The sequence below is a fragment of the Acomys russatus genome, chromosome 25, assembly GCF_903995435.1.
Source record: "Acomys russatus chromosome 25, mAcoRus1.1, whole genome shotgun sequence".
Taxonomy (NCBI): Eukaryota; Metazoa; Chordata; class Mammalia; order Rodentia; family Muridae; genus Acomys; species Acomys russatus.
This window is the reverse complement of record NC_067161.1, coordinates 45,816,865-45,842,858: the sequence shown is the minus strand read 5'-3', so window position 1 is coordinate 45,842,858 and position 25,994 is coordinate 45,816,865. Positions and strand designations below refer to the sequence as shown.

The 25,994-nt window shown below is 45.0% G+C and overlaps 1 protein-coding gene across 1 annotated transcript in view; it reads left to right on the top strand.

Moving 5' to 3' along the window:
• Myocd (myocardin) overlaps positions 1 to 25,994 on the top strand; it is a 95,855-nt gene that overhangs the window by 43,702 nt on the left and 26,159 nt on the right. Inside the window, exons 3-6 of the mRNA XM_051167352.1 lie at positions 3,601 to 3,656; positions 4,985 to 5,060; positions 8,845 to 9,006; positions 24,322 to 24,497. Of these exons, the coding sequence (XP_051023309.1) occupies positions 3,601 to 3,656; positions 4,985 to 5,060; positions 8,845 to 9,006; positions 24,322 to 24,497 (470 nt within the window). The remainder of the gene's footprint in view (positions 1 to 3,600; positions 3,657 to 4,984; positions 5,061 to 8,844; positions 9,007 to 24,321; positions 24,498 to 25,994) is intronic.

Here is a 25,994-nt window from a genome sequence, read left to right as displayed (position 1 = left end):
GCCTGGCTCTGCCTCTTTCTTCATACTTTTTACAGTACAGGAAAACCATCACTGACACTCTGATCCAGCACTTCTCTTTAGAACTCACTGTTTGCTTGAGACCCTCAGTAGGGGGTGGCCTTACAAGCTCCACGTCTCTTGTCCTTAAACCTGCACATAAACATCACATGGAGGGTTTGTTCAAAGCCAAATGCTTCACCCTCATAATTTTAGAGGCAGAAGAGCTGGGACATCTCTAACAATTTCCCAAATGATGCTGGGAATTGCCAGTGCCGGAGCCTGTGAGTGGAACCGAGACACAACCCACTGTGGCTTTTGGACTCTTACTCTGTCGCTATTCGGTGGAGTAAGACCAGGAATTCTCTCTGGGCCTGAGAGATTCCCCGTACAGGAGAGTCCACGGTGCAGCATGCCCACTGGGCTGCCATTCAACACCAAAACTCAGCCCTGTGCAAAAGAGGCCTCCTCGGTCTTAAATGAGTTCTCAGCCCCTTTTCTTCGTGGAATCCCATTGGAGGCCTGAAGTCAGCGGGAAGCAGAAAGGACCGCGGGAGGCCTGTCCTTATCTAGGCGAATGTTTATCCACACAGCTGACCCAAATTAGCTGGAGCTGTAGGGACAGAAATAGGAATAGCCTGAGACTAAACGCCTAGGCGAGAACGTGAATTCCCCCGTGAGGAGCGATTAATCTTCCTCCAGGGGGACAAGTCAGATGTGTGGCTGACTGGATTTATAGTTGAATTCTAATTTGAAATCACATGGACTTATTTTTTTAATTTAGAAATCCAAATTCCTTTTCCATCTTAAATGTCAGGGTCCTTTAAAATATGAAATTTTGCCATTTGATACTCCCTGGGCTGGCAGCAGAAGTGGTCCTTTGTGTATTTAAAAAAAAAAAAAAATCAGCTGAGGGAGGCATTAGGATTTTTGGAGGCCTGGAGGGGAGACGGCTAGAGCCCACATTCCCTGGCGTCACAGAGAAGGCAAACCTCAACCCCAGGGCCTCTGCAGGGGAGTTTTCCACAATGTGACCTCAAGCTAGTGCCCCACAGCACAGCCAACCCCCCACGGCAAGCTCCGGGGAGAGCATTTGTTTGATGAAGGCCGCATGTAGACCTCTCCATATTCTTCCCAAGACCTCAGTACATGGACATAGCTTTCCACCCTGCAGTAGAAGGTTCTAGAAGACCTTTGTGTTCCTAACATCAGAGAAGTAGGCCTAGACCGTGTCAATCATTTCGCAGGAGAGGAAGTGGTACAGTACTGAACTGTAGCTTTGTAAAAAAAAAAAAAAAACAGTGCAGGAAGTGCACTGTTTCTCAAGGGCATGATAAGCTATGCTAGTGAGACTTGGAGGAATCTCAAAGACACAGAATTAGGAGTTCCTCTCAGTCTCAAGCCTGCTTAGAATCAACTGTGTGGATCAGTAAGACAGCTCAATGTCTAAAGGCATTTTCTTCATGAATCTGACAACTTGAGTCCAATGCCCAGAACTCACACAGTGGTGAGAAGAGAGATTCGGGCCCACAAAGTCGTCCTCGGACTTCTACACATGTGCCTCATCATACGTGCCCCCACACAAATGTCATACATACAAAGGCACACATAAAATTAACAAAATGAATCTTAGAAGACAACGAATTTTCTTTAGAACACAGGCAATATCTGAGGATTATCCACATTATTTCCCTTGGGGAACCCCTCAGTATTCTTCCTCACCAATTAACAAAGACCAGCTCAGAATCAGTTCCTTTACTGGCAATGAAAGTACTTCAGCGACACCCAGCATGTGTTGTTGCTTAGCTCCATAAACATGAGGAGAGGGGACAGAGGCAAAGACCTATTGGCTCACTCCTTACAGGGGCCCAGCTAGACTCTGCAGCATTGGTAGCTTGGCGAAGGGGGAGAGCCGCTCCAAACATTCTCAGTGCAAGTTTCCAGAGATCAAATTCACAAGGTACTCAGATTCCTGCTGGAGAAAGAGCATAAACCACAGTAGCACTACATATTTATGTCTCTGAGGAAGAAAGGGGGTGCCCACAGTAGTAAGTAAGGCTAAGAGGCCCATTTTAAGACTAAAACAGACAGTCAGACAGATGCTGGAAACTCAGTTTCCAGGTCAGGGTGAAATGTGACATTCCAGCAAAAAAAAAAAAAAAAAAAAAAAGCCATCTTTTTTTTCCCCCCCTTTGAGGAAGAGCCTGTGTAGCTCTAGTCAGAGTGAGAAGGGAAAGTGTCAATAGAATTGGGTACAAAGCAGCCAGCTGGGACAATTTGGGTGTGGCCTTTGTTCGGCTTTGTTAACGTTAGAGTGAGGCAGGGAAACTGATAGAGCCTGCCTCATCAACATCCCCAATAGCATCCTAGCTACAGAATAATACAAGCAAGCACTGCTGTGTCAGCTGGACCTCCACCAGGTTATTGGGGAAAGAGTGCTCAGTTTAGTGCAGTCTTCAGGGTTGAGAGTGCATAAATAGGTACAGACAGATCACACACACAAACACACACACACACACACACACTGACCTGGCCAGAAAACTAATTCTAATTCAAGATTTGGAAGATGACTTCCTTGCCTGTGGCGTAAAGAATGGACACCCGCTAACTAGAGTATTTGTAGACTCTGGATCATGTGTTTTATAAATGTATCCAGACTTGTAATTAATGCTAAAAGAAAAGCAATGCAATTCTGTTCAACCTCTTCACTTGCAATCAGACGTGGTTGTCTGCGGCTTCCAACTGAGATTGTTCCCAAGGAGCCAACACAAAATGCAGACTTGTGCGGAAGGATGCTCTGCACTTTTGCCACACTGAGAGTATGGAAACGTGAAGATGTGCTCTGAGAAGACGTGGGAAGACAGAGAGAAGAGTTGAAGGGCTAAACTGGTACAGGCAGTCTGTTCTGCACTGCTCTGTGCTGGCGGACGTGACTGCCTGGGAGGTCCGTGTCTACTGACAGAGAATAGTTGGGACACCACTCCTGGAAAAAGATTAGGGAATGAGAGGACCTAGGATCCAATGGTACAACCCTGAACAAGTCAGTCCATTTCTGTGGACCTCAGTTTCCCCACTTCGTTTAGGGTTGGGATTGGAGTTCACTGTCTCCATGGCCCCTTCTAGCCCTCGTATCTGAACCTCTGCTTTTCAGTCAACACCCTCCCTCACATTGTACATCCAAAATACAGTCACTTCCTCCAGTATTCCCATGTACCTTGGACCACAACCATCCACCAAGCTTTTAGGACTAAGGGCACAGGAAAGCCAGGGAGGGTATTAGTTGCCACACTTAGTGTCTTCCTTATTCTAGGCCCCCTGTTTCCTCAGAACCTCGGCATGGCCTGCCTACTCTACATCTCCTCCTGTCGCATACTCCGCCTCTGCTGCTCCTCCTGGGTCAGGCCTGAGTTCCACCTTACTCTGTCTCCTGTGGCTTCTAAGCAGCTGGCATCCCCCAGGCCTTTCTTCTTTGTTGCTTGTGGCCTGATGGAGGGGAGGCCATCACTTCCAGACTGTGCGTAGTTCAGCAAGCACACAGCAACCCTGCAATGCTGGCCCTGCCCTCGGCCAGCCTCTGCTCACCTCTTTATCTTTCTATTGCAGCCCTGAAAAGTCCAACTGAATTCCATGACCCAAGGAAAAAATTGGATGGTGACAAGGTAATTTTTTGCAAACGGCCTTTTCTGAATGTGGGTGGCGCGTTGTCTACAGTGAATGCTAAAACTTTGGTTTAAGTGTGTAACAATTCTTACAACAAACTCCAAATGGCCACATCTCTGTCTACGCACCAATATGGACTCCCACTCTGGTGTGCCAAAGACAGCTTTGAAAATAATATCTATGGTGTAAGCTTAAGATGGGCCATTTTCACCTTTAAAAAAAAAAAAGTCTTAATCATTTTATGTTGGAGGACAATCAACAAGGATACACTGGCAGTCAAACCACCTTTAAGAAGAGAAGTAAGCTTGGTATCCCCACTGATTTATCTTTCAGTGCAGTCATCCTTAGGGAAAGTCTTGTTTTCCTAAGTGGGTTCAGTAGGACGGCAAAGGCTGTGGATGGGGTTTACTTGGAGTGGCACAAAGAAGGATGATGTTCATTGATTTTCTCATTTAGGAGTTAGGTTGCTCGCTTGGTTTTGTTTTTTCACTTAAAGGGAAAATTGACATACTCATCAGGCACCTTTATAGTAAATAGATTTCTACACTTGGTGCTATCAGTGATATGAACACAATGTAAAAGCACTCCACACCTTCAGTGGGATGGGAACGCTGTCTCTTCTTGCCTGTTAGTTGCGGCCTTGTAGCCCGTCTGTGAATAGATGGGAAGGACAGGATTTTGCAATTCCTTCTTCCAAGTTGCTTGTGAGTGGCTGTGATTCCTAGCACTGCAGAGTGATGAACAACAGATGGACTGGTCAGCCCTGGGAAGACCTAGAATAGGGAGAGAGGAGAGCCTGGGAGTAGGAATCAGGGGGCTGGGATCCTCAGTTGGTTTGGCCGCAACCTGTAGTCCCTTCAGGCAGCTCCTCCATGACGTTGAGGTGTGGTAAGCCACCTCTCCCCAGTTGCCTTCCGAAGCCTATATCTGCAGGTTTCATACTTTCCTACGTCAGAGGCAACAGGCAAAGGACGTATGAGTCATATTGTAGTGTGTTCTTATGCAGTGTTTCACATCTGACCTTGGTCGCTTTTGAGCCCTGTTCTAAGAGGCGATGGAATCAATTGTAACAAGGAGCTCCAGATAAACCGCCACTAGGATGCCTTTGGAGTTAAAGCACTTGCCTTGGGCCCAGGCTTTCTCACCCTTCTATCTTTCTTTCCCATACTAAAATTCCAGGTGGAAATTCTGTGTTTCTTTGCAAAACCATGGGAGAAAAGGGGTATATCTTCCATTTGTCGTTCAAAGAGTATGTTTCCCTTTTGGGAGAAATTGAGAGTTTTTGAAAGTTAAAAAATAGGTGATTCTCTGTGTTTTTGTTCTACAGACTGAAGATTCCCTGAGGTGCAAGGGCAGAAACAGGTCTGATCGTGCCAGCCTGGTTAATATGCACATTCTCCAAGGTAAGGTGCATAAATCACACACTAAGAGACACCTGCCCAGCAGGGGCCATTTTTCTAGACTTTTCTGTCTCTGTACCTACTAAGCCTCTTAAAAAGCCTCTCCAGAAATTAATTCGCTAAATAAAATAAGAATATTCATAAACCAAATTGGATATATATGTACATATATATACATATTAAGTTAGATAAATTTGTAGAGGCTATGGATATGGTTCAATGGTAGAGTACTTGCTTTGGTTTAGTAATATATATGTATATGTATATTATACATATATATATATATATATACATATTATATACGTGCCAGCTTTCCATCAGATCATTTTGAGCAGCCAGCTAGTCATTCGCAGCCACACAGGAGATTTAGAAAGACGGGCATTCTTTCAGACTTTGGCTCCAGATTCACCTATGTCATTTCTGACTCCAGGTGATTCCCTCACTTTACTGAGCACCTGCAGAGTGCCCTTCTCTGTACATGTGAGGGGGCTCATCTAGCTGTCCCCATAATCAGCAGGCAGCTGTTTGAATCTGCCCTGTGGGTGTCTTTCCGTTCTGGTGTGCAGGAAATAACAATCTGAGAAAACCCAACACTGACCCATGCAGTGCTACCCGGGGGCGGGGGGGGGGGCCTTTCCTGCCGTGAGACTGCTCAGAGCACTGGTGCCTAGCTTCCGAGAGGTTCAGCTTCTCCTCTGACATTTCCCGTGAGATAGTTGCTCCGTGAGAGAAAGCGCTGTGCTCACCTTGTGAGTGCAGAGATGAATAAGACGCGGGTGTCTGCACTCAGAGCACTCTCCCAGTTTAGCAGAAGGCAGGTGGGGAGAACTGGCACTCACAACCCAGCAGGAGAGAGAAAGTGCATGGTGGTGTGAAAGCACAGGTGAGGTCCCAGAAGGGAGACACCTGACTCAAAATACGTTAGGGAAGCAAGGAAAGGGGCTTAGATATGAACCCCAGATCAGACTCAGGAAGAAGGAAGGACATTTGACGTGGAGGTGCACGGTGCACCCAACATCATCTGTGTATTCCCTCCAGAAAGCAGATTTCCTGTCGAGACTAGATGCCAGCTTTACAGGATGGGCAAAGCCCTGAAGTAGGCTGGAAATTGCACCTCTTCCTCCTTGGATGAACATCATCTCTGACTCTTCCGGCTTGCCTCCAACTGACTGTCCTTCAACTGTGGAGTGAGTGAGACGCTGTAAGACAGAGAGAGGGTAGGCAGCACAGAATCCAGAGGAAAGGCTGTGAAGAATTCTAAGGGTTTTCAGGCATAAGTGACAAAATTCTTACCTCCTTCACAGTGTCATCTATAAAGACCCTGGGAACCACTGCTGTGTCAGCACAAAATTACAGCTATACAAATAGCCTAAGAAATGCCATTTCAAATGAGATGCAGACCTTTCAATGGTCGAGTTAGCAAATAAAAATAAATATTGCATGTGGCAAGAACGCGTACGACACGGGCATTTGTGCTCTGCTGGTGGGTGAGGCCGGGTCACTGTGTCTACAGGGCACTTTGGCTGAGTGTATTGGGCTCCTTGACTATCTATCTCATCTTGAGCTTGTAAAGGGTTGTATACGGTGGCCTTCAGCAGGGAGTTCTTTAGAGGGGGAACACTGAAATTGGTAAAAAAAAAAAAAAAAGTTCAACAATAGGGGATCCCCTCCCCCAGTAAATTGGGGACCTTCTGTCAAGTTCACTACCACATAGCAACCAGAGCAAGGGCTTTGAGGAGGAACAGCTTCATAAGAAAAATCTTACAGGCTCTTTGGTGAAAACGGAGGAAAAGAAAACAGTATTATTTAGACAAATTCTGGGAAGACAAACTAAACGTGTAAATATGCGGATTCATGGTCCAGTTCTGGGAAGAAGAAGAAGTATAGATCTAATAATAAAAACAAATAACTCAGCCTGACACAGGGTGGGGAGTTTCTTGCTTGCTTCATTTTCTCGGGCATACCCTTGGCGTTTGTGATACTGGGGTACGAAGGGGTGCTACAGGCAAGAAGGCCGAAGAGGATGGGGTGTAGCTCAGCAGTGCAGTGCTTGCCTGCCTTCTGTCCTCAGCACTTTAAAGGAGTTGTTTCTTTCATTGTTGTGATTAATACCAACTTATCAACCACAATAGGCCCTGATTCTGTGGCACGTCTCTTCCACAGAGCCTTTGAGTCTCAACAGATATCTGGAATTAGCTCCCAGGAGTACCAAAGGCCCACTAAGATGCAAAAGGGCTTCTCCCTACTGAGTTTCTCATTCGCCCTGGAATAGGAAATAGGGACCTTACTGCAAAATGGAGCACAGTACACCCTGAGGGCAGAAGGGGCGGGGTTGACTGTGGGGATTGGGATGGAAAGCCAGTGCCCAGAGAAGAGGTGGATCCATTTGTGGCAGGCAGAGGGGCTGTGTGAGGAGAGGATTGGAAAGCCCTGAAGTGAGGGTCCAGCCAGGAGCCCTTGCAGTGGTGTCTGAGGAGTTGTTCAGGGAGGGCTTAGGCTTAGATATACCCCTACTCTTGGTTTTCTGTTCTGCTCTGTTTTGTTTTAAGATTTGTTTTATTTTTGCCGGTTGTGGTGGCGCACGCCAGTAGGATTTGCTGAAGGAGGATTTGCTCTGCAGGAAGATTCATTTTATTGTCTAGCTGCATGAGAAGGGGGAATTATGTTGCACAAAGAGTACATGTAGCAGTCAGGAAATGTGTGTCAGATCCGCTGAAGCTGGAGTCCTAGTCCTGAGCCACCTGACAAAGGTGCTGGCAACTGAGAGCAGCCAGCACTTGGCACTGCTCAGCATCTCTCTCCAGCCCCCAACACTCTGGCTCTTCTGTGTAGAGCTTCCAGACAAGCTCAGCCTGCCGAAACTAGTTAGGGGATTCCTCTGCTGGGTGGCAAATGCTAAGTCAGACTCAGGAGTCCAGGTCTGGATCAGAGAGTTGAGAGTGAGAAACCAGCAAATCTGGGAGAGCGGTCCATCAAATCCTCAGCTTTTAAACTCAAGAGTGTTGAGACCTGGCCTAGAAGCCTCTTACCTTACATTTCTCCACCAAAACAACAGGTTGGCTAGTTTTTCTTCCATATTTTTTTTCACAGAAATCAGTCACAGCCCACTGCAAAGAGGACATTTGGGGTCAGCCATAAATAGGAGAATTTAGAACTCTGTCCCCAACCTTTCCCACCCTCTAAATGGTGAGAAACTGCTTGTTGGATAAATTCAGTTTTTTAAATCCCTCTGTTTAATTAAAATATCAACTTCAAAGGCTTTTTTTTTTTTTTTTTTTTTTTTTTTGCCTTTTACAACATATCTGAACATTTGGCTCTCCGGCAGTATTACAATACTTATGAATCTAAAGCCCCTAGGATGTTACACTCCTCCTGCTAACTATCATGGGAGATTGTGTTTACTGCAGGCTCAGCCTGTGCCAGTCATTCTCAAAAGCCAGGAACCTAGGGTCAAGCAAGCCACATGGGCCCATGGACTGCTTGCTTACAAAAAAATTGCCAAATTGCATTTTTTTTTTTTTTTTTTAAAAAGACAAATTCTCTCAAGGCGAGTTTCTCCAGTTTTCCTGTGCCTCTTCATTTGCCTTTATTTGGAAGTGTCTGCTCTCTGGTGCTAATCCCTGTGAAGTGATGATGCTCGCGTTGAAGAATTATCAGGATGGTAGAGCATGGTCTGACACAGTGTCTTGCAACCACCAGCCAAAAAAAAAAAAAAAAAAAAAAAAAATCAAACCAAACAAAATGACATCAAATTCTAAAACGGATCCTGTCTGTTTCAACCTTGCAGCCTCCACGGCAGAAAGATCCATTCCAACTGCTCAGATGAAGCTGAAAAGAGCCCGCCTCGCAGGTGACCTCAATGAGAAGATTGCTCTCCGCCCAGGGCCTCTGGAACTGGTGGAGAAGAATATCTTGCCTATGGATTCTTCAGTGAAAGAAGCTATAAAAGGTAGTTGGGGGTTGGGGGAGGGGGTGGGGACACACGCCTGTCCACCACTTGGGAACCCCAGGGCAGCCACAGCTCTGGCCAGGTGGGAAGCCTGTTTGGATGAGCCATGCGGACTGCTCCCCAAGCATCTTACCGGTACCCAGAGGCCCACTGTCTTCAGCTTCCTATGTTAAATAGGCAGAAACAGGAGAGATGAGGGGAGAGGAGTCAGCAATGATATCTCACACCCTAATAATTCCAGCCCTTGAGAGGCTGAGACAGGAGGATTGCCAGGATTTCAAGGCCAGCCTGGGGCTCCGTAGTCAGTTCTAGGCCAATCTGGGCTTCAAGTGAGATCTTAAACACCAAATTAATTGATGAGTTAAACGTGAAGAGAGCTAGCACAATGAAAGTTGCAGTTTGGCTGCTGTGTGCTGGGGTAGAGTTGGGGATGGTGGTGTTCAGGCTTCCACAAGCACAGCTCCCATCATGCTCCATGTGAAACCGACGATTTTCCGAAGATTTTATTTATTTATTTATTTATTTATTTCATGTGCACAGGTGCTTTGCCTGTGTGTATGTCTATGGCAGTAGTGGGTGCTAGGGATTTGAACCCGTGTCCTCTAGAAGAGCAGCTAGTGCTCCTAACCTGAGCCATCTCTCCAGCCCCTAAAACTGGCAATTTTTACATGATGTTCAAGGCCAAACACTCAAGGAAAAGATGATACAGTCACCAATTCCTTCAGAAGCCTCCTTAGCTCATTCCATTGACCTTTTGACTTTTTGACCAACTGACCTCAGGTGGATCCAAACACTGTGCAAGTTCAGAGTTCATCTAAGCTATGCTTTGAGTTGGGTCTGGGTACACAGAGGAAAGTGGAGGAGGAACATGAAAGTTCTCATGGGCAAATAGACTTTCTTTCTTTCATTCTTTTTTTCCACTTAGACCCAAAGGCAGCTCCTGAGGACACTTAAAAGATATTATTTACCAATGGCTGTTTCAGTGTCTCGATATGTTGTCAGAAGCATGTGTGCGGATATCTTGTTCTAACCTATATTTAGTTTGAGTTATCCTTGAGTTAATCCAGATCTTGTTCTTACCCATCTAATCAGAGACAATATGACTGCTTCCTTGGGGATGTGTAACTATGGAAATATGAACCCCAGGAGAGTCACTGACTCCTCTTCCATCTCAGAGCCTGGCTGCCCTCTTCCCACCTGCCTCCACACTAAACGCCTGTGAACGTGGCCTGCAGTTCTCAGGGGGGCATGCTCGCCATCACTGCTCTGATCTTTCATCAGACAGGAAAGGGTCGGGGAGAAAAGGGCCACTGAGCATCTCTCATCATGTCTCAGAACATTGCATTCCTTGACTATAAAATATGCCATTTATTTCTCTGCTACAGGCAAAAGGTTTTCAATCTGCACTTTTGACTTGTACTAACATTGCAAATCTTCCCCTGTGATGTTCCACTGCCAGCTGGTAGCCGGTCTCTTTTCTTCCTGCTGCCTCTGTTTCTCTGTGTATGCTCTACTTATACAGAACAAACAAACAAACAACCCCTCACCCCACCACTAGTGTGGCAGACATGTTACCAGCCCATTGCCCTGTGCATCCCCATTTTACACACAGCACTTGCAAATTTCTCTGTCATCTATTCATTCCTTTCTCCTTTCTTCATAGCTTCTAAACTTATTCTCATTGAAACTATTTCCCAGCTCAAAAACACAGACTTCTTTCTTTACACATCGTGTACTATACAAATACACTCCCTCACTTATCACATTTTAAAATCTAAATGCCTCTGGGAATATTTCAGATCTTAGATTAGGAGGCACCTGTAATGGTGTGCTTTACAATCTGGTCTGATGTTAATCTTCAGAAACTACTTTGTTGTTTCCTGGCTGCTTACAGAAGTGTGTTGGAGGTAAAACTCAGGAACAGTTGATCATATGCTAACTTACTCCTGTCAAATTTTGTTTAGGAATGCAACACTTCCATAGGCTGATTAGCAGTGAATTTGTATGTCCAAAGCAGATGGATTCACCCAGGTTAGAAACACAAGGTCCCTTTCCATTACCACCTTAACAAAATTGCTTGTTATCAGAGCCTTTAGGTCACTGTGACCCTGGCAACATTATTTTTGCATATTTCTTTTTCTTAGCGTCTTTGAAGATTTCCTTAATCGTTCCAATAAGTTTCTCAGTTCACCTTAACTGGAAACATCTATGTCTACAAATGAAACATGTTTCCTTCTTCATTTTGTGCACTGGCTGGTAGTTTAAAATCTATATATTATACAATCAATGTCATCTTAGAACTATGTATGTGCACTACCATGTCAATAGTTTTTGTACTTCATTTAAGGATTCTAATATGTATTTACATTTGTAGATTATATCAATGTGATAGAAATTATACAGATGATAAATAAAATAAAAAATTTAGTACATATATCCAGCAGGGTGGCTTTTTCTTAAAGGGCCAGAGAAATATCCACTTTATGTATAAAAAATATATATAGCATATAAAGCCATATAATTCATATATGTGCAAAACATAATAACTTCTGAGACAATTGAATAATCATGTGTCTCTTGCTCAGCAGAATCCTATTACTACTGATAGGTTGACAATGCTTCAAAGGAGCCAGAGGTAGCAAGCTTGAGGCCAGACTGGGATGTACACCAAGACCCCTGTCTGGTACAGGTGATGTGATAACATGTCATGCTGACAGTGTTATATCTATCTACATTATTGATAAACACATGTTTTCACCCACTTCTCTTTCAGCTGGAAATCTATAGTCTCCCATGATTACATATGACAGGTGCTTTTGGTATAGGAAATGTAAGGACATATCCTTCCCTGAGGGCAACTTGAAGGAGATACTGATTAATATGCTTTCAAAATGTGTGCTATGACAATGACATAAGAAGACCGTCTCTGCCTGTGACGTAGTCATGAGGTATTGCTTCCTGTTTGATTCACCCTATCACTCCTGGAAGCAAACTTTCATGATTCAATTTTTAGAAATTGCTAGCATTTTACTTACACATTTGCATAAATTGTGTTATTAGTTGGTAAATCATGGCATTTATTCATCGTTCTAACAGTCCAGGAAGAGATTTCCACTAAGAGGAGTCCCTCCATGGCCTTGTTGCTCTATCATCCTCCACCATCCTCCAAGCAGAATGACTCTTTTTCTTAAAGGGCCAGATAGCACACGATAGCCTCAGTCTGCCACAACTGCTCCATTCACCCTTGTAGTGGGGATGTAACCATGGCAACAAGTAAACAACCAGGCATGGCTGTATTCCAATAAAACTTTCCTTAGAAGCTTAGTGCTTCATCGCCTTCTGGACTAGCAAGTGAAATCTAGAGATGATGGCCTCACTTACACTCTGCTCACTGTGAGGACGTAGGTTAAGGACGGCCCCTGGCTTAGCCGCATCTGTTTCCCAGCAGTAAGTCCACACCGTGGAAAAGGGAGCATAACCTTTGATAAATAGCCACCCTGACACAGCATCATAAGTAGCACTGCTCTCTGCTGGCCAGATTTAAATGCCCAAGCCATGCAGATGCTCCTCGAGGTACAATGAGGTCACGTACAAATAGATACCTTCCCAAGTTGAAAATATAGACACTACCAGACCTGGGAATCCCAGCCTAGGGCATCCTAGCCTAGCAACACTGTGGGACGGGGCTTATTTCACGTTGTGACTATGTGGCTGACTACAGGTGCCACCAGCAGAACAAGAGGACTGAGGAGGGCATAGCTGGCCCAGGACAAGACCAAACCTCATGTTTCTCAGTAAAGCTCCTCCTGAAAGCCTACAGCTTCTTCTATCATTGTAAAGCCAAACCGTCCTTAGTCATGGGTGACGTACCCATTACACCTTTGGAATTTTCTGAGTGGTGGAAATTGCTAAACATGGTCCCATGACCAGTTTCATGAGCATGCCCTGTTCACATCTCCGAAGCCTGGTTCCTACCTTGGGACTTGTTGTTGTGGTTGTGCTTGTTTATGACTTTCTATGGTGATGCTCATAGTTACATGCATGTATTCAGATTTTTATTATTTACCCAATGCTGGAAATTCTCCTTCTCCTCCTGCATCGTTCCCAGGTCTCCAGCCATATTTAGTGTGGCCTTGCTGTGTTTCTAAGTATCTCTAAACCCGGACTCCATTTTTCAACTCAGCTACTGTATTTGGGTGTTTTCTCTTCCTCTCTCCTTTACATTTACGAGAATTCTGTCTGATTTTTTCCTTATGAAGAAGTTTATGATTCTATTCTTAAAGTCTATATATCTTCCCTTGAATTCAATCTGCCTCTCATCCAGCTTGCTGAGAATCAATATGATGAGAGCTTGATGGACATTTACTTTGCTGTCTGTTTTCTAAGGTTTTTGTTCTTCTTGTTTGGTTCTTTCTCTCTCTCTTTGTTGTTGTTACTTGTTGCTTGTTTGTTTGTTTGTTTGTTTGTTTGTTTCATACCAGGGCTCAGTTCCAGGGCCTCACAAATGCTAAGGCAAATGCCCTGCCACTGAGCTGCACCTGTGACCACCACAAGCCAGAGCTTTGGAATGCACAAGCCTGGCTTTGAATTTGAGCTCTGTGACTCTGGGCCACACACCTGTAGGTACGGTCCCTTCATCACACTGTGACTCACATCACACTGTGACTCAACCACTTCATCTGTAAATTTCTCCATTGCATGTGTTACAGTTATTTTTATGAAGCTGTGTTTGTTTCTCAATTTTTCTCTTAACCCAGCTGTCACACAAGTAATTGAGACGCTATTATATTATTAAAACAAGCTTCACAGCACAAGAACTGAGCAGTTATTACTCTATTCTTAACCCTCTAAGTTAATTTGGCTTCCTCCAAACGTACATCCCAGTGATGCTTGCACTATGTAGCTTGCCTGCTCTCACTCCTTGTCCTTGTCCTGATGTCTCCTGGACCTCTTCCATGGCTGAATCCCCTGGATGAACCCCTACCTCCTCCTCTAACTTCTGCTTCCCTGGCTGGCAGGGAGTTCAGCCCTGTTTTCTCCTCTGCTCAGCAATTGGCTGTAAGCTGCATTATTGTCATATCAGGAAACAATTGGGGAGCAGTGTTTACACAACATTGAGACAGAAGATTCTCAGAACAAGATTTGCAACTAGACATGGGGGGAGGAGCACCGAGAAATCAGAATTCGAATTACACAATAATCTTCTGGCTACTGCTGTGCCTTGAGGTCGTGTGTTGCAGGTAGATGCAAATAACTGATGTAAAGAATGAGACAAGGGCTAGGGAGCTGGCTCTGCTGATAAAGATGCTAGCTGCACACACATGAAAACCTGCATTCAATCCCCAGCACCCATGTGAAAATCCAGGGACAGAGGCACACACCTGAAATCCTAATGCTGAAGAAGGGGGCATAAGAGGATTCATGAGGCTCCCTGGCCAGTAGGTCTACTCACATCAGCAAGATGCAGGCTCAGTGAGAGACCTTGCCTCAGAATATAAGATAAAAGATGATTGAAGAAGAATCAATACTGACACCTCATCCGACCTCCTCACACATTCCATACATGAATAATGCACACACGTACCACTACCGCCAAGAGCTAGCTAGATGCTGAAGACTCACTTACCAATCATCAGGAACCCACCCTGAGTACCAGTTGAGCCGTGAAGGAAGGGAGGAAGGGGGTGAGAGGGTAGAGAGGAAAGTCCTAGTTATAAGTTAAAGACAGCTTACAGTATGTCTTCCAAGCAGAGGAGAGCCTCAAACTTTTTAGAGTTCTTCTCGTTCAAGAAATTGAGAAAAACTATTTTCCTGATCCCTTACCTTGAGAAAACATAAATTTTGAGGAATAAGAAAAAGGTAGTGATGAGCACAGGAAGGGTTCTGATGAGCCCAAACTGTGTGTGTGTGTGTGTGTGTGTGTGTGTGTGTGTGTGTGTGTGTGTGTGTGTGTGTGTGTGTAAACAGGGCCAGGCTGGACTGTGTCTGCAGTGTGAAGTGGGCTCATAAGAGATGGAAGAGGGCCAGAGCCCCACTAGGAGGCTGATGCACTTGTTTGATGAGAGCTGGTGAGCTGGAAAAAGTCCTGCATGTGAGAGTACAAAAGAAGAGTCTGGGATGACCAATACTGCATGACTTGATTATAGACTACTTTGTACCACATAGATTTTTCTCTCTTGAGCAACGAACGTAAGTGATGCCACTATTTATCAAGACAGGAGTGGAGGAGTGAGGTGGGGGAAAGGGACAAACTCTCCTTTTAACTGAAGAATGTGAGTGCCCACCAATAATACAAAGGCAGACCTTTTGAGTCAGTGAGTCCTGTGGCTCCCAGTTCAGAAGAAAGCACAGAGTAGGACACATACAGTGATCTAAACTGATGGACCAGAAAAGATGCTTTTTCCTGCATGCTCATCATCACCTGATATCTACTGACTCTCTTCTATGTACCAGGCAAAGTGGGGTAGCAGTTCAGGGTACGAGTGATGGGTAAAAAGAGCAGAGAGAGAAACTGAGAGTCTGTTGTGTGCATTGTCTATGCAGAATAAACAAGGACTGGCTGGAGAAAACGGTTTAAAATACATTTGTTTTTTGTCCAAGAAAATCCAAGAAGTAGGTGCTAGCAGAGAATAGAGCACTCATACCCCCATCCCTGTGTCTCCTTCTGTGCTTATGAGTCTCACAAGCAAACGAACATACACTAAGAAAGATTGCAAGGCTGCCCGGAGTCCAGCTGCAGGGACAGCAATTGGAGTCCTCCCAGCAGCAAAGATGACCCAGCCTGCCCTATTACTGCTGGGGACCACATCTCCTCTGTGGTGTGGTGGGGATGTTTTTTTCTCATCCCCACGACCTCTGTGTATTTTTCCCTTCTTCATCCACGCGCCGTTTCCACTTGTGTTTATACTTTGTGGCTCTCTCTCCAGCTGTGTTTCTATGCTTCTGCCAGACTTGAGAGGCCTACTGTGTCATTGTCTCCCTTCCTCCAAGCTTAATTAAAACCTAAGATAGAATGATCCAGAGCCTTTCCTAACACAAGGAAGGACATTTTGACAGTGAGCCTTCCCACCTGGGGACTTTCTCATTATTCCCAGGTCACCCTCAGAGCCCAATGACCCACCACACCGCGTGTTTTCCTACTGCAGACTTTCCTTTCTTATAGGATGCCCAACTGCTCCTCCTACTTCTGACCTGTGAGTTTCCTCTCTGAATATAGTTTTAGAGACGCTCGCTGCTGCTCTCATTCCCATAGCTCCGCAATTGCGTACTGTGCGGGAAGAGAAGGCTTCAGCCTCTTGCGGCCGCCACTCAGAGTTGACCTGATTGCCTACCACCCTTCTGTGAAACACCTCATCAGGCCAGGACATGGCTTATAACCCTCACAATGTTCATAGGCATGATGGCATCTCAACAGAATCGAGGACGGTCTTGTTGGGTTTATAAGTGGTTATTTCTCTGATGCGCCTTGGTACTGAGAGTGCCTGGTTCTTCCCCGCGTGTATTGAACCTCTTACTGGTCATTAAGTGGTTTCTTCGCAGAGTGTGAACACCCCTTAGCTCCAGAGGAAACAATGCTTTGTCCAATTGCCTGGCTCCTGGCTTGAGTTAAGCCAAACCCGGCTGGATTCCTCAAACAGTAGAAGAACCCTGGACTCCAGCTGCAGCTGACAAGTTTCTCACCTTGTCTTTGGACTGGACCAGGTTTTCCATCTAAGTCAGCCCTTTAATTTTCATTCAGCCAGTGTTTTAGAATATGTAGCTCAGTTGTCAAAGATAAATTCATTTTGTCACCGTAACCTTTTAATATAGAAACCAACGTCTGGCCCGCCAGGGCTGCTGCAAGGGCCATCCATTTCCAGCTGTCATGTTTCCAATGACCTCTTTATTCATCGTATGTTTGTTTGTGACCCCCAGGCTTAATTCAAAAATCAAACTCTTTTGCTTCCTAAGAATCCAGTCCATGTTCAGAGAGTAGGAGTTTTGACACTCATCGTGCCTTTGTAAGGCAGACATACAATAACAATGGCTCTGTGCCAAGTGGTAGGGTTGTTTGCCTTGGCATGGCTTACTTTCTCACGGGCAAAATTCTATCATTCCACAATGAGAAATCACTTCCAAAGTACAAATGATCCTTAGGGGAAAGAAATACACCCTGGCATGTATGTCAAATGCTTTTCTGAGGAAAAACTCTGGGAAAAGTGTAGTAGTGTTTAAAATTTGGGGAACTGGCAGATGGGGAGAAAGAGTGAGTGCTGAGGAAAGAAAGTGGCCCTTCAACTCCTCGGGGCTGCCTGGTGACCCAAATGCCATTAGTGCCACTGAAGCCATCGTGACATCGCTGAGAGATAGGCAGTTGGAGTTGGGAATATTTTTCAAGGTCCCTGAAGGGTAGCTGGAGGTACTGACAGGTGACTACAGAGCCGATGAGTGTTGTCCCATAAAGGAAGAAGACAAGAAGAGTATGCCATGTTCACACCGGGTAACATTTTTTGTTCCTCACATTTGACCTCTAAAGCAGATGTGTAATAAATACACATAGAAGTCAGCTGCTTTTCCTGATTTGGGAGGATCAAGTCAAGAGACCCAAGGGGAATTTCTGAGGTGTCATGGCTCTAAGGAAAGGGAACCCATTTATCTGTGTACCAGTTCACACCTGCTTTATAATGAAGACACCTGATGTCCTTTGAGAGCAGTGACTTCTCTTTTGGGCTAGAGGCTCCAGCAAACTACACACAATAGTGTGGTGTTGGGTCTCATCACGCCTCCTTGGCATCGGCCAGAGTTTAACAACATCTACACCTTGTGAATGACCTATGGTGCTTTCTCTTGGGAAACAGATGTTGCTTCATTCTTATTCTGGAGGATGTTAGGGATGATCAGTCTGTCCTCCGATAAAAATAGCTCTCCTGCCATTCACTGGGCTCTCATGCAGATAGAAAGTCAAGGAACTTCTACATTGGGCTCCACCTTCCTTCCCAGCCCTTGTGCAGCTTCTAAGGCCAGAGCAACCAGGGCTCCAATTATCTCATTTAATCTTGGCATTGTAAACGTTTGTGCAGAGGAAAGCACAGCTAACTCTTACATCTAATCACTTGCAGGGAATTGGGGGAGTAGGGGTCTGCCGCCAGCCTAAGGTCCCGAGGGGCCGGTGCCCAGAGCCAATCCTGTGGGCATAGCTGGAGGATGATGTCAGGGCTTCCCAGAGCAGGTTCTTGTCATCAACTGCCTGATGTATCTGCAGAGACAATAGCCAGCCCCCTGCTCTCCAGCAGCTGCCAGCCAGCCTCTTGTCGTGGGAGATTGGAGCAGAAGCCCAGGGTCACAGTGCAGTGCGACCTATGTGAATGTTCCACAGGTACACAGATAAGGTGACCAGAAGGTGACCTGCGTCCCTCTCTATGGCAGCGTGGCTTGAACCAGGAAAAGGGGAGTAAGTGCTGGCCTTTCCAGGACAGACTCTCTTTCTACTTTGGAGAAACTGACCCCTTAACTTTCCTAGAAGAAGCCCTCTTGAGACAAACAAGTTTTCCTTGCCATGGAGCTGTGCTGACCTTTGCAAGGCTGACCACAGAATAAACTGCCTCCTGGGTGGTCTTTCTGGTTTTGATGAGAGTAAGCTTGAGAGTGGCAGACACTCCTAACAAAAGCAGTGTCAGCTGCCATAACAGCTAGACGTGGTCATCAGGCTGTGGACTCGGTGCTCTGTACATATTATTTCCTCAAACCTAGAGAGGTAGCTACATTTGTTATGCCCATTTCATAGATGGGTAAGTCAAGGCCCAATATGTTGCTAATATTTACACTCCCAAGAGAAAGAAAGTGCCCTAAGTCACTCCAACTCTAGAGCCCATCAGGGGCCTCATGCATCTTATGAAGGTAAGGTGATGGCAGCAGCCACTCTGGTGGTTTCCCCCACTGCCCACTGCTCTGCTTTTGCTATAAGCCCAAACAGAGGGGCTGTGTAGCTGTGTGGAGGTCCCCTGTCCCTTCCTTCTTCTTTTGCCCCGAAGTGACAAACACAAATCACTTGCAGCCATGAAGGTGACATAACTGACAGGGCCCATAAGACAGGACAGTCCTTAGTGGTCCTCAAATGTACCTGTTGGCAGAATCGGACTTGGCAACATGGTGGCCAGCCAGTCACATTTGGGGCTGGGACACTCACCCTGCTTCCTCGTGTGGATCTGAGGAACTTCCTTGTGTTTGGTTGTGTGTACTCGTGGCTTCTTCATCACATTGGCTTAATCAGGGAGCCTCCAAGTGATTGGTATATGATTTGAGGATGTAGTCTCCTAGGCTACGATTCTGTCGGATTTGGCTTCTAGAATAATTATCTCCCCTGGCTAGAGGAGTTTCTTCTTTTCCCTCCCCACATCACGTCTGCTTATCAGGCCCTGCGGTGTCTCTTCCTCTCTCTACCGTCTTCCTGTTTTCCTGTCCATAGCTGCCAGTCATTTCATGTTCCACCTAAGCTCTCATCCTCTCAGAGAATTCTCAGACAACTTTGCATTGCTGCTTCCTCTGTCTAATTGCTGAGAACACTCTCCAGGCCGCATCTCCTTGACAGACTCCCTGATTACCCAAGGGAGACAGACAGACTTCTCCTGGCTTTCAGCCTCTTTCCCTTATCTTATCTCATCACCTCTACTCCTCTTGAAGGATAAAGTGTAGAAGGGAATGAAATAATTGAGGACCAGCTTCCTTCAGCCTTGGAGGGAGGAAATAGAACTGATTATAGACAGCTGTTCCTCCATATCCACAGGGGCTTAACTCCAAGACCCGCCCCCCATGTATGACAAATTCAGGAAACTCTAGTCTCACCTATAAAATGAAATGCGATTTGCACACATTTCATACATGTTCTTCAGAATAACAAATTGACTATACGTACTGCCAGGGAAGTGATTCATGGCAACACATAGCTTACCTCAAAGAAGATGTTGAGCATCAAAGAACTTCCTTACGGAGATGGTTTCAAATGGGGCAAACAAACCACTGGGCAAACTGTCCTCCATTGGGCAACTAACAGAATTCTGCCCTCAAATGGGCAAGGTTCAATGCAGGCAGTGTCGACAGCCAAACCCTGCCAAAACATGGTAAGCAAGTGCTCAATAGTTCCTGTCTCACAAATATGTCTGTCAGATATACTGAGACAGAAGGCTTAAGATGATGCTCCAATGTTAGAGAGAATTTTGGGTGACTGTTCAGGCAGCAAACTGTCTCTGTCCATTTTTTTTTTCCACTTTGGAAGCTTCTAACCTGCACTTCCTGTTTACTTGGGTAAATAATTTTATTCCTTCTCAAGTCTCTGATGTGTTTGAAGACCAGATAGTTACAATTAAGCTTAGTTGTTTTGGGGTGAGGTTGTTTTTAGGTCTAGATAGATGTTTTAAGTTGATAGAGATGAGATATGATAGAGATTGATCTACATTCAGAATTTTAGACTCACCAAGATAGGAAAGATGTTTTCTTCAAGGTTGCCAAATGCAAATAGCCAAAACACTATTAATACAATTCCTGATATTTTTGTGGTTCTTCTTGCTGTATATGTGTGTGTGTGTGTGTGTGTAATAATATAAATGTATATATAAAAAATTTAAAAATACAAATTACTAGGACAAAGCCTGTAGATGTTTAGAATAGACGCAGTTTTCAGTCCTAGTCAATGCTAAGAATGTGGAACCTACATGTGGCAAGCTGATGCCAGCTACCCCCTTATCCCAAATTCTCTACTTCTAGACTTTCTTTTCAAGTCACTCTAGGGTCTTGACTTAGAGTCACCACTGGCACAGTGCATTCATTCCCGGGGTTATCTTCAGTGGGTCACGTGTACAGAGCAGCTCTTCTGTTCCTCTGTTGCTCTAGTGACTCCCTGCCCTCCACCCAATGCAGGCTGATGGTTTTCCCTTAAGTGACAGAAGGTCCACCCAAGGGCTTTAAGGCTAGCGGGGAGGACGATTGGTTTAGCTACCCCCTTCTGTAAAGTGACTCTGAGAGTCCGAAGGCTGGGTGTTCTCTCTCAGTTCAGTCACTAAACCGTTGCATAAAGCAGTACTTTTAATATCCCCATCAGCCAAACAGAGTCAAGAAAATGTGACCCTGCTTCGGCTTCCCATGTCTGTTTGAGAACTCACAAGTCTGTTTTATTCTAGCTGACACTATTATAGAAATCTGCCTGACAGGCCCCTCACCCTCCCACCTCCCTCCCGCTCCTTCTCCTCCTCTTACTCATCTCCTTCTTACACCTCCCCTTTACATATAATCAGGTCATTGTGGAATAAGAGGAAAAACATTATCCCCCTCTTCCCGATTCTTCCAACATTTCGATCCATGTGTTAGAATGTGGGACAATTTCACAACTCAGTTCATTTCTCCCTAATTTTTGCACATCTGGGATGCCACATTCTGGTTGAGTTAGAAAGACATCTTTGTCATGTGAAACATCGGACCACACAGAGAAGGCCCAATCCCCTCATAGTGAAAGAAATGGGGGAGAGAGATGAGGCGATGAGTATCTCAGGGTGTTCTGGTGGGCAGGGAGTAAGGTGTTCCTGAGAGGCTGGTAAGATCACATGGAGAAGTCTCCGCGATGATGAGCAGCACTGGCCCAGGACATGAGCCAGGCGGATCTCAGTGGCATGCTCTGATCTCCCAGAGGGGGCAGCAGCAAACCCTCACCCGCCTTCTCCTGTCTACCTGGTCCTCGGTGGCACATGCAGAGACTTTAGCAGGGATAAAAGCTTTAAATCCATGCCTGCAATGGGACTAAAATTCCAATGAAAGCAAAGTTCATAGAGATGTTCGGAAATGGGTTGAGTCAACCATGTGTTCATGTATTCAAGGAAGCAGCTAAAAGGATCTTCCTTAGGAGATCTTGGGTGTTGGTTCCCCTGAGAGAAACACGCACTGAGACCCATTTGATGGAGGAAAATGACACACAGAGGCTGTCTGCAGAGCTTAGATTGTTCTGGAAAACACTGCGTGGACTAACTCCAGACTCCTGAAGGAAGGATATGGTGTTCGGGGGAATCATTCTAAGGGGCAGAAGAGAAAACTCTGGGTGTCAACAAAGCTGTTGGCACACAGCCAGTGGGTCTTTCTAACTGGAGCAGAAACAGGTTTTTGATACAAGTATGAAACATACTAACCTTTACTATTTGGGCTTTTAGGTAAATAAAATAATTTCTGTAGTTCTCTGGATTTTCCTAATCATTCATATTTTTATTTTATTTTTATTTTAGAAATGAAGATTTAAATACATTTTTCTTTGCCTTTTCCTCCTTCCAACCCCTTCTGTATACCCCCTTCTCACCCGCCTTCAAATTCATGATCTCTTTTTCCACTACTTGTATTCAAATATGTATGTACATATGTAACCTGTTCAAACTGTTACCCTCTTTGTCTATATGTTTGCATGGATGGATGACCTTTTGGAACTAGACGTTTTTAGGCTAAAAATGTGTAAGAATGAGTTGGGGTTATAATTCAGTGGTAGAACAATTCCTTAGCATGCATAAGACCATAGGTTTAATCTCCTCTTACACACACACACACACACACACACACAAGTACAAGGATTAATACTAAGTGTCCCCAATGATACAATGAACACTACACAATTATTTTTTTAGTGAGGATAGTTTTTGCTCTCATGTAGAAAAAAAAAATCTCAAAAAGAAATTACTGCAGAGTAGGAAAAACACAAGTTTCAGAAGTGTGTGTGTGTGTGTGTGTGTGTGTGTGTGTGTGTGTGTGTGTGTGTAAAATATCATGTTCAGTATTGTGAATTGAACCCATGGCTTTGTGCATGCTAGGCAAGCACACTACCCGCTCCCAGCCCCTGAATATTATATTTTACCTAGTCCAATCTATTTAAAACATCTCTTTTTCCACATATTTTTTCTGTATCCATGGAGTTAAATCCAGAAGAGAGTCTTGTACATTATATGTACATTAGGTACTTTTATGCCACATGAATTTTTATAATGAGCTTTCACTTTAGTGATTATAATCGCAGTAATGGCTTCTGCTCATGACCTGGGAGGAGATGTCCTGGTGTCTAAGCTCCTCCAGGTTAGTGGGCTGCACGTTGGGCTATTCGCTAGAGTTTCCACTTGCTGTGTCCTTGCCTGGCCTCTTTCCTGATTTGATACTCGGATGTCCACCCAAGAGTCTGTGACACATGCCAGCAGTGGTGGCGATGACAAGCCCCGAACCACACTTGTCCCAGTGTTCCCAGCTCCTCGCAGCTTTTGCAATCACCATGGTGAGAGCTCCTGTCTCTTATCTGAGCAAAAGTCAAAAGTTCTTGTGAGCGTGATTGTAGAACGGGGCCTGGAAAAGCTCTCGATAATGTTACAACTCCTCTGAGAGGACTGTACTTAGAATGGGGCCGAGAGAGCCTTGTAGCTTTGGCACACTGTGTACTGCTATTGGACAATAAACTGGAGAAGAATGGGTGGTATAAAGTGTGAGACACAGGTCAGGATATTGTAATAGCCCCATCTGCTCTGACGACCTCTAACGTAAACACAACTTCTCTATTGCTCTAGAAAGACCACCCAGGGGGCAGAGGAAGAGTCTGGGGAGACAGGGTTGCTGCAGGGCTTGCAAAGACACAAGATACTAGACATGAAAAGAAAATCCACATGCTGAGAAAGTAAGAGTCAGGTTGAAGTTTCTGAGATACATCTTTTGGCTTTTCTAATTAGCGATGCCTCGGTTGAGTGGCTCCTCGGACGTGAACTCCAGTGGCACTAGCTAAATCTAACATCTAGGAATTTGAACTTAGTAGCTGGCCTCGCTTTTCCTTATTAGCAAAGTTCGCTAAACATTTTGTGCCGTGCGCCCTGTTTTATCTTTGAGGATGAAGCAACTGGCAAGCTGTCATTCTGATTCTCTTGCATACTGGAAAGCCCGAAGGAGAGGGGCAGTCATTCTGCGTTATTATCCAGTGGTCTCACAGCACGCATGTTCCTTGTGCTTTTCCTGATTTACTTTTAAAAGGACATAGGTTCCATAGGAAAAACTGAGAAATGACTCAGCCGGGAAATAAAGCTTAGTGCATGAAGATAGGCTTTGATACGTCGCCCATTTTCCCCAACAAAAGAGTACATTTTATATATATATATATATACACAAGTTCCCTTGTAGAAAACCTAATTGTTTAAAATACATCTTCACTCTTCCCTGAACTTGCGCGTCAGTGGGAGAGCCAAGCGTGTGCTTTGGTATGGGGCAATGCTTAGCAGTGTTTCTGAAACAGCTCTCCGACGCTCCAAGCCACGGATCCCATCTTGGTTTTCTCTCGCTCAGGTACGGAGGTGAGCTTCTCCAAAGCAGCAGATGCCTTTGCCTTCGAAGAGGACAGCAGCAGCGATGGGCTTTCCCCAGATCAGAGTCGGAGCGAAGACCCGCAGGGTTCTGCGGGATCGCCCCCTGATGTCAAATCCACTGAGGCTCCTTTGGCTGGTCCTCTGGACGCAATCCAGGTAAAAACCCACTGCCCCCGCCTCACAGTCTTGTCAGGTCTCTTAGATTTCACATCATCATTACCATAGCTGATGTTGCTTACAACCTCCAGCTCTGTCTGCTGCTTGTTTTATTGTGAGAAAGGGTCTCATTGCATAGTGTAACCTGCTCTCAAACTCAGGATGCCCCTGGCTCAAGCTGAGTGATGGGATTACGGTGTATGTCACCACATCCCACTTGAAGGAGTCATATTTTATTTTATTTATTTTTTATTTTCTTTCTTTCTTTCTTTCTTTCTTTCTTTCTTTCTTTCTTTCTTTCTTTCTTTCTTTCTTTCAGATTTCAGATTTATTTATTTAGTATACAGTATTCTGCCTGCATGTTACATCTTCAGGCCAGAAGAGGGCACCAGATTTAATCGTAGATGGTTGTGAACCAATTGAACTCAGGACCTCTTAACCTCTGAGCTATCTCTCTCCAGACGTCGTAATTTCTTAAAGTCCCTTCTCAAACCCGTTCAGCACAGGCACTTGTGGATCATAGGAACACTGAAAACACTCACAATGTTAGCTTTCGACTTAGCTTGCCAGCAAGTAGATAAGTTTACCTCTGTTTCATGCATAAGTGAGATCACACAACTGGCCAACAATCTCCTGGCAGGACAAATGCCAAACTCGTCAGAGGGCCTCCAGAGGTGGGAAGAAGGAGCTACTAGCAGCAAAGCAGGAGACACAGGTTGCTCCCAAGTGTTTAGATTTAGAATGTATCTGCATCCATTCATGATAATATGTCTTGGGGACAGGATACAAATCAAAAGACAAAAATTCACTTATGTCCTAGATACATATCCGTAGCCAGAATGTAATTTTATATAGCGTTATTTTATATATATGTGTGTGTGTGTGTGTGTGTGTGTGTGTGTGTGTGTGTGTGTGTGTGCGTGAAGCTAAGTTCTGTGCTGTGGCATTTGCTTCTCAGGGTTTCTTGTTGGCCTTAAAATATTTAGAATTTTGAAGCATTTCAGATGTTAGAGTGCATGATTATGAATGTTTGACTCGTATTTGAAATTATTTTCCTACTGTAATGCTCCCCCAGATGAGGGGAAGTTTCAGTAATGTTTACTCAGGGTCCAGTTTCCCAAAACTATGATGGTCACTGGCCACTGTCATCACTATCTCCACTCCATCACAGCAAACTTAAGGCTGCCAAGAAGAAAATGAGAAGTGGGAGGGAAGGGAGGCAATGGAAGCAGGGCTGGGTGCACGCTCCTTGTGCGAAGGCTCATCATCCTCAAAGCATCTTCTCCCCTGCACGCCCATGCTGAGCGCTGCCGTCAGGCACCTTTGATAACATCAAACAGCCTTTCAGACTGCTTGCGCGTATTCTGCTGACAGCAAATTCTTTGGCTTCTGATTTAAGAGTGGTTTTTGAGGGAAAGACAAGTTCTTTTTGCTTAACCCTAGCAAAGGGAGAAGTGGGGGCCAAACAGTGAGCAATGCAGAGAAAACGCAGGCGCT